At 37.9% G+C, this 9,460-nt stretch overlaps 2 protein-coding genes across 2 annotated transcripts; both read right to left on the bottom strand.

Annotated features, from left to right (window-relative positions):
• Positions 1-2,326: 2,326 nt before the first annotated feature.
• OR51T1 (olfactory receptor family 51 subfamily T member 1) lies at positions 2,327-3,327 on the bottom strand. Its single transcript, XM_009007548.5, has one exon. The coding sequence runs from the start codon at positions 3,308-3,310 to the stop codon at positions 2,327-2,329; it is 984 nt and encodes a 327-aa protein (XP_009005796.4). The 5' UTR covers positions 3,311-3,327.
• A 4,321-nt stretch (positions 3,328-7,648) lies between these two features.
• LOC103787213 (olfactory receptor 51H1-like) lies at positions 7,649-8,787 on the bottom strand. Its single transcript, XM_054241507.2, has one exon. It carries the CDS (start codon positions 8,708-8,710, stop codon positions 7,808-7,810), a length of 903 nt encoding a protein of 300 aa, XP_054097482.1. The 5' UTR covers positions 8,711-8,787; the 3' UTR covers positions 7,649-7,807.
• Positions 8,788-9,460: the final 673 nt, after the last annotated feature.

The following is a 9,460-nucleotide window of genomic DNA, read 5'->3' as shown; positions in this document are numbered from 1 at the left end:
TTGCCTAAAATCACAAAACACAAATTCATAGCCTACTAACAATTACTATAGGGATGGAGTACATTGATAAAAATGTTTTTGGTGTTGAGTGAAAATGTTACATTTTGAGTCAGGTATTAAAAACTACATTTTTGAGTAGTAAAAGACTAACACACATATGGCACACTATGACTGTCATAAAACTGGAAGAAGTATCACACATTTTCACAATTGTTCATCTAAAACCTTTGGAATTCAATTATATTTCGTACTTTAAAAAGAGCCATGTATCTCTGGAGGAATTACTCTGCACTCAAACATAGCGATATTTCTGAAGTGAAATGTGTAAAATAAATTATGATCCATAAATATGTTCATACAATGTCCTGTTAGGTTATTTAGCCAATAAATTTTGACATCAAACTTAAGAAAGTAAAAAAAAAAAAAAAAAAAAACACTGTTTTTCCAGATATTTTGAAACTTCTAAATTGTGAATAGAAAATTGTAAATCTACCAAGGAAAACTTTTAGAAAAGTCCTCAAAAGGAGCAACCGTAAAGCCAGAGACATCTGAAATAACTGAGGCAGAAAAGTTTGGATGGTTAGATTAGTGTGTGATCTGGGATGTCTGCCCTGCCACAAGTTAATTTCAGGGTCAGAGACGCTGCCATAGTATGATACACTCTAAGGAAAATTGTATGGCATCAGATGTCTAGAAACTAGATATGTATTTAGATTCCACATCTTTTTTATATCTTTGGATTCTTGCACTTTTGAATAATAGCTGTATTTATTTTCCTTTTGATGAGGACAGAACCACAGAGACATTTATTTAGCAGCAATATGAGAACAAAAGTTGAAAGGTAAAATACTGAATTGTGGTATAATAGGATACAAAGACTCCCTCTGAGTGCACAAGACCTAGAAACATCCCAGCACAATGAGGGACTTGGAGTTTGAAAAACTGAATTTTACTTATAATTGCATTACTTTATAGGATGGTCATTCACTTGTTTTTCCTCACCTAAAAAGTGTGTGAGTCCTGCCACACACTCTTATGTAATCTCAATATGATGTATAAAAGGAAACTCATGCAAATAATTTTAAATATAAATGATATGTGATTATTGTTGGTAAAAGGGATTGGAGCCCAAGCAAAGCAAAATCACGAAGTTGTCAGTGCTTGAGCTGAACAACGCAGCTTGAAAGAAAACTGAGACCAAGAAACCAGATTGAGACTGGTGTTCCCTATCTGCCCAGGAATAGGAAGTTGATATAAAGGGAGGAACCAGGTGGCTCAAATCAAAGCACCTGCTTAATAGACAGTGCTCAGACATGAATTATCCTAGGTAGGATGAAATTGTGAAAACTGTGGAAAAAAAATTGAAGAATTATCTCCAGCACCCTTGCAACCCTTCACCTGAGTTACTTCTTCACAAAATAAATATAGTTAATAAAGGCAATCTAGAAATTTCCAATTAAAAAGCATCAAAGCTACTGTTCAATTCTACAGTGACGAGTATACCACAGAGTAGAAGCAGTTAATAGCTAAGTAAAAAATTAACAGCCCAAGAAAAAAGAGCAAACAGAAAAAAGCTGTAATTCTGAGAGTTAGCAGTGGAGTCGCTATGGAATCAGGATTAGAACTGTATTAGAATATACAGGCAATGGGAAAATAACAGAAGTCAATATATAATGTTAGATATTGAATGGATTGGAGGTATGCAAAGTACTAACTAAAACTGAAAAGGTATCACTTCTATTAAGAAGAAAAGGGATTATGGAAAGATAGAGGTATAGGGAGTATATTTGTAAGGATAGAGTGCTCTCTAGAAGTGACTCCAGGAACTGAAACCAATGTGCAAGAATTTCCTAAAGTTTTTAATTAAAACTTTCTATGTGTGTGTCTTTGTACACATATGTAACTTTTCCTTTTACCAGCTCAAGTAACAACCTTCATTGCCTCACTGGAAATGTCACCTCAGGGGGAAAAAATTGTTCAGCTCGATGTGAAAAAAAAAATTGTAATTAATTTCTGGTCTAAAAATTACTGTTTTAAAGGAGATAACTAACTTATTCCACTATATTAAAGTGACTTTATTCTGCTTTCATAGGCACAGGAGTCATGTCACTGTTTAAATGGTTCAGGGACTATACTAAATTAATTTGGTTTTAAATGATGGCATTAAAAAACAAAACTCTTTGATAAGCTCTGCGGAAGTTATTGTCTTCTTCCCACTCCAAAAATTCAACTGGAATTGACTCAGCAACCAAAATGCCTGTGGATAAGACTGCCCCAAGTCACTTCCTTTTTGAAGTGTAATTCATGTCCTGACAATTTCCTACCTTCAATTCCATCTTCCTCTAAGACTCCTTACATTAGGACCCCATGAACCCTTGGATTGGAGCAGCTGGAACATAGCCTGGCGGATTGTCTTGGTCTTCAAGCTGTAAATGATAGGATTCAGAACAGGTGGTAAGAGCAGATAAATATTGGCCAAAGTGCTACAGAGCACCCTTGGGGTGGACTGGAAGAGGCGATGTGCTAAGGACAGGCTGATCATTGGTACATAGAAAACAGTGACTGCGCAGATGTGACAGACACAAGTGCTGAGAGCTTTTTGTTGCTTCTTTGGGGCCACAATGCTCAGAACAGTACGGAGAATCAGGACATAGGAGAAAAGAATAAACAATAAGTCAGTGCCATTCAGGTAGAACTGAAGAAACAATCCCCAAAAACTGCTGATCCAAGGCTTGGAATATGTGTATTTGATCACCTCTGGGTGGTAGCAAAATGGATGGGAAAGCTCTTGACCTCCATGAAAAGACGCAGTGTTTATGGCTACAACAACAGGAAGTAAGAAAACTACTGGTCGAAAACAGATGACCAGTCCTATCCCCAGGATCATCCTGTCTGTGAGGATAGTAGCATAGTTCAGTGGGCTACAGATAGCCAGGAAGCGGTCAAAGGCCATGGCTCCCAGCACTGAGGACTCCAGCAAGGAGAAGGCATGCACAAAGAACATCTGAATGAAGCAAGCTTTAAAGCTGATCTCCCGGGCATGAAACCAGAGAACACCAAGCACAGTGGGAAGGGTCGTGATGGTCAGACATAGATCAACAGCTGCCAGCATGGAGAGGAAATAATACATGGGCTTGTGGAGTCTCCGCTTAGTAATGACGGCAAGAAAGATCATACTGTTTCCCAAGAGGGCAATGGTGTAGAGACAGCAGACTGGAATGGAGATCCAGACATGAGCACATTCCAGCCCAGGGTATGCAGTGAGGAGGAAGTTTGAGGAAGACGAAGTGGTGTTATTGAATATTGCCATGGTTGGTTGAGGACACTGAACTGTGAGGAAAGAAAAATAATTAAGATTATTTGTACATGTCATACATTTTATTAGTCATTTTATATACAATTTTAAATTTATGGTAGACATTTTTCTTCTGTTTTAAAGAAAGGAAATGGACACAGGAAGGTTAAATAGTATATGCAGGCTAAAATAGTTAAATACAGATTCAAATTCAAAACCAACTTTACTAACTCCAAAGTCTATTATTTTTTACTGAACTTCAGATGATGAGAGGCCACGCCAATGAGACAGGTTTGGATGGCTGAATGTTGTAATTTCCTTCTTTTAAAATATAAAAAATTTTAACATTCTCTTATATTTGTATGTGATCTACAGGAGGGATAGAGATGAGAAATAAGCAAATAGAGAGCTATATTCTCATGACTCATCTAAAGAATGTTTGTGGAGTCCAAGTGTTTTTGAAACTATGTGTAAAAGTCTACATATGTTTGTATTGGTTTTACCTTCATGCTGACGAATGCAGAGGAGTGTTTGGGTGGAAAAATAACCGAGAGATGAAATGTTTGTAAAGCAGATACCAGTTATCCTCTGTTCTTTGAATGGTATCTCATAAAGACAAAAAAAAATGACACTGGATAATGTGAGTGGGGTAAAAGGAGAGGAGGCAGTGGCTCCGTTTGCTTTTGGGGAAATTTTTCCTGTGTAATGGAGACAGAAAAAGAAGGAGAGAGCTTTCTCTCTGTGAGCTCATACACTCTGAAGCCAGTGGTAGGTCAAAGTTCAGTGCCTAAATTTATCAAGGTTTTCTCAACATTGCCAGCTAACCAGAGCAATATGTTAGTGCTCTCTTCAAGTACAAGCCTCCATCCGACTGGTCAGGAAGAAGATAGCACCTGCGCATTCATATACAGAAGGCCAGGTGAAATTAAATAACACTTACCCCACTCAATAACTGAGTGACCCTAAGGTCAACATCCCGATTTTCTGGCCTCAGTAGTGTTACAGACCCATCCTCTTCATTTACCAACCCTACCTTCTGTTAATTTGTTAACACAATTATATTTCCTCCACAATTTAGAATCTACCCTGACAGTTCCATGACATGTTAAGCTAAACTATCCTCTAGTTCAATCTTTGCACCACATTTTGCTTGGACTTTTCACTTGGTATTTAATAATGAGGCACAGCTGATATTGATCATTTACATATGCAAGTATCATGTTCTTTTTCTGCCAGAAGTTTGAGTTTAAAGTTTGGGCATGCATGTTTTTAATCTCTCAATGCTAGTTACTAGTTATCTAGTAATAGGATCAGTAAGTATCAGGGTCAGGAAACACAGAAAGTTTCATTTAGCAACACTGACTGATTGCCAAATGATTATCGCCACGGAAAGAGAGTTTTGAGTTCTCTCATTCTTTGCCTTTGTCTCTTCTTTCTCCTCCTGACTTCTCTTTTCCTATCTTAATTTCTTCAGTATCTATTACACCCCTCCCTTTCTTCATCGCATGTTACTTGTAGCTCCCATCAATTTACTGTTTGATTTTCTTCCTCTCCTTATCTTATCATCCCTCATTTTTAAAAAACTCCCTCTTCTTCAGTTTTTTCACCCCAGATTTGCACTCCCGCCTTACCTGGTCACATCAGCAGGAAACAATACCAACTTCTCTTCAGTCCCATAACAGAGCAGGGACTAAACCAGCTTCCAAAGTGAGGGCTTTATAGGCAACCTAGTAGAGTCCCCAGGCAACAAGGAGCATTCTTGATTAGTAAGCATTCTGGTTGGAGTAAGAGTGATGGAACCCATATGCCTATGTTCCCCTAGGCAACTCAGACACATCTGTGAGACTTACCTTCAAACCCTGCTCCCAGGCCCAAGTAAATTCCATCCATCAGGGGATGGGAGAAGAGCCCTAGCCCTGGAGGCTGACAGTAATGGATATCTGCAAAAGCTGCCTGCCTGGGTCAAATAACTATAACCATTCCTTTTTACCCAGCCTTAGGCTAAGGACTCTCAGCCAGGAAGGCTCCTTGAATGTCAGAGCTGGATTAGGAGGGCAGAAAGAGTCATCTGATTGTTCTCTGCTTTCAATATGTCCTCTTCCTAAGAGGTGTCATTACTCTCCTGGCTATTCCTATATCCCTCTTCTTACACAGGAACTCCTCCTAAGAACCCCTCCTCCTATTCAAGTCATATCTGGAGCCACCTACCTTCTAAGCATAAGTAACCTAACATTTGATAAACACATAATATATGCCAGAAACTATATCTTTCAAATATATTGCCTTATTTTTTCATGATCAACCTTATGAGTTAAGTATTATTACCTATTATTTCACAGCTGAGGAAACTGAAGCTCAGAGAGATTTTTTAGCAACTTTCTTGTCTAAAAGTTAGTAAGTTGCAGAAATGGTACTCAAGCCTATTTCAGAAATAGTAACAGAAATGGTACTCAAGACTTTGAATTAAGTCTTATTTCAAAGCTTCATCTTAACCAACATGCTATACTACCTTCTAATGCCAACTGTTTCCATTCATATCTTCAGGAACTATGATTTAAATCAACGATCCTCAATCTATTGATTTCATAGATTGATTCCCAACTGTGTGCCCACATCTGGTTTAAGCTTCATTTAGACTGGAATCCAGCTATTCACAGTAGACAATCAATTAATAATCCTGATTATATCTAATCTACCCTGGCCTTTTGTACTTTCCATCCACCCCTCCAAAACAGAGTTTTTTTTGTCACTCAGGCTGGAGTGCAGTGGTACAATCTCAGCTCACTGCAACCTCCACCTTCCGGGTTCAAGCAATTCTCCTGCCTCAGCCTCCCCAGTAGGTGGAATTACAGGCATCCACCACCATGCCTGGTTAATTTTTGTATTTTTAGTAAAGATGGGGTTTCACCATATTGGCCAGGCTGGTCTCAAACCCAGGCTGGTCTGGTGATCTGCCCACCTAGGCCTCCCAAAGTGCTAGGATTAGGGAGTAAATTTCAGGTGTGAGCCATGGCACCCGGCTCTTTATGTACTTCTTAAAACATTTTTCAAATATTCTCATTATATACGTATGAGTCACACTGAGCAAAGGTGCTTATCCCAGTGAGTATCAAGGAAGATTGGGTAACTTTATAAAGTTGCACATCAGGTAATGCTCAGATGCATAAGTAAACACTACCCTCTTTCCCTGGTTCCTATCAGTGAAGATGAGTGACTGTGAAAATTTCAAATAAGATTTATGAATTTTAAATAGGAACAGAAAGAATAGGAAGTATTAAATCAATCATAATAAAGTATAGTTTTCATTAATTCATTAATTCAAAAATATATACTAAGTGTCCACTATATAATTACTCACTTGGGATACAAGAAAGTGGGATAAAAGTGTCCCTGTTCATATAGAGTATATATTAAGTGCAAGTCAGAAAAGCCCCCTGAACAGAAGTGAGGCTGAGATTGAGATCTAAAGCTTATATGAAATTTCTTATTTTTCCAACTCACTGAATGCACTATTTCCTCAAACTCTGCACATGCTCTTTATTTTCAATAGTTTTTTCCTTTCTGATTCCAACCTCTTAAAAATGTACACCTTAAGTTATAAAATCTATAAATAAATACATAAATAAAGACAAAAGAAAAGAAATGCTCTATGTTCATCACTGAGTGATTCTAATGGAGTATAAGAGCAGTCTGGACATATTTCTCAAAAAAGTTACTAAACAATGACATACAACAGAAAACTACTCAGCAATAAAAAGGAATAAACTATCAATACATGCAATAACATAAGTGAATCTCAAATGCATTTTATTAAGAAGCTAAACACAAAAGACTATATAATGCAAGGTTTCATTTGCATGACATGCTGGAAAAAGAATGTATACTGGGAGGTAGACCCAATCAATGCTTGCCAGAGGGCAGGTGATAATAGAGTGGTTGACCACAAATGCATGACATAAAGAAATTTGGGAAAGTAAAAAAATTGTTCTGTATCTTTGTTTCAGTGGTGGTAACACAATGCATTTGTCAAAACCTATAAAACAATATACCAAGATAAGTAAATTTCATTATATATAAATGTTTGAAAGTTTCTTACATATGATTTTAAAGTATAAAATTTTATGTTTTTATTAGGCTAAAATAAATTATTGCTCTTATCAAAACCATTATGCAATTTCATTTCACAACCCATTATATTTGTACTGTTCAGTACAGCAGCTACTAGCCCCATATGACTACTTAAATTTACAGTTAAATCAACTAAAATTAAGAACATTTAAAATTCAATTTCTCACTTTTCCCTAACAAAATTTCAAGCAATTAATAGCCATGTAGGGCTATTGCTGACTAAACAGAAGAGAAATAAGAAAATATCCATTTTGGCTGGAATTTCTATTGGATAATACTGTATTTGATACTCTTCTCTAACTTGATTGCATTTACATGGAAATAGTAGATGCCATATGGGCTAACCCTAGCCCCACAGAAGGCCTGGACAGTCCGCCATCGGATCTACTTGGTCCTAACAATGTACACAATGGGATTGAGCACAGGCGGGAGAAGCAGGTAGATATCGGCCATGAATGTGTGTATTATTGGTGGCAAATGCTTCCCATAGCAATGAATTAGGGTCATGCCAATGAGAGGCACATAGAAAAGCATAACTGCACAGATATGAGAGAGGCAGGTGTTGAGACCCTTGAGCCTCTCTTCCTGGGAAGCAACGCCCAATACTGCCTGGAGGATTAGAATGTAAGAGACCAAAAGTATCAAGGCATCTAGTACAATGATGAAGATCACAGCCAGCAGGCCATAGATGATATTGACATTGGTGTCAGCACAGGCATGCCTCATGGCATCCTGATGGAGGCAGTATGCATGGGAGAGGACATTGGAGTGGCAGAAAGGTAACCTTTTGATGAGAAAAGGCACAGGGAGCACAGTTACCACACTCCATAGCAGGACTGCTGCTGCAATCTTGCTGATTACACTGTGAGTGAGAATGGTAGCATAGCGCAAAGGAAAGCTGATGGCCACAAAGCAATCAAAGGCCATGGCCACCAGAATACCTGATTCCACTCCCCCAAATGTGTGGATGAAGAACATCTGGATAAGGCAGACATTAAAAGTTTTCGAACACCGGTTGAACCAGTGAACACTGACCATGGTAGGCATGGAAGACAGTGAAAGGCTGAGGTCAGTGGCAGCTAACATGGCTAGAAAATAATACATGGGTTCATGGAAACTTTGCTCAACTTTGATAACAACTAGGATGGTGACATTTCCCGGGATTGTAGTACTGTAAAGAAGACAGAGAGGCAAGGCCATCCATAAGTCCTTCTCTGGCATTTCTGGAATCCCAGTCAGGATGAAGAAGCTCTGGTGGTTCTCAATAGTTTGGTTAAGTAGTGACATAGTGGGATAGAGGTTTGACTAGGAAAAAAAGAGAAAAGCTCATTAAGTCAAACAGGCTTCAAATGGAATCAGTAACATGTGTCGAGACGGTGGCAGTAAGAGGAAGTAATGTAAGTATTATTCTTGAACATCCATGTTCAGTTTGATACAGAAACCAATAGCCCCTGCTGCATGAAGCAAGAATGCTTTCACTAACCATCAAATTTTAAAATATCTAGGAGAAAAAGAAACAAACAAACGAAAAACCTCAGTCAACATTTGAACCTAATAGGAACATATGAAATTCAGAAATATCAAGAAACTACCTGTCTTGCAGAATACAATACTAGGGAAAAATTTGGTATTGTGTATTTGTGTGTATAATAAACAGTAACACCAATAACCATGAAGAATATATTGGCAACTGTGGGAATTCACTCAGGTGGTGGCAAAAAGATTAAGAGAAAAATAGTGGAGAAAGTTATAGAATATAGTCAAACTCTTGGAAGGTCTAAAGGTTTTTTCTATAGTTCTTGACTGAAGGCAGCTAGAATCTCTTTGCAGGAGCCAGGGATATTAGGGACCTGGTTTTGTAGAATACAGATCTGTGGTAGCAACCCATCCAAAATTCAGAATTATTCTCAGTCCTATATGAATGTGCATCAATAAGTACAACAAAATACAATTATACCCTAAGTGCTTAATTTTTATAATTCTCTGTCCAAAAAAAAAGGTGAAAGAAAAAATTACCCTTGTTTCACATGTCGTTGT

Source organism: Callithrix jacchus, chromosome 10 (assembly GCF_049354715.1).
Source record: "Callithrix jacchus isolate 240 chromosome 10, calJac240_pri, whole genome shotgun sequence".
NCBI lineage: Eukaryota > Metazoa > Chordata > Mammalia > Primates > Cebidae > Callithrix > Callithrix jacchus.
Note: the sequence above shows the minus strand (reverse complement) of the source record. Positions and strands in the feature narration are given on the sequence as shown.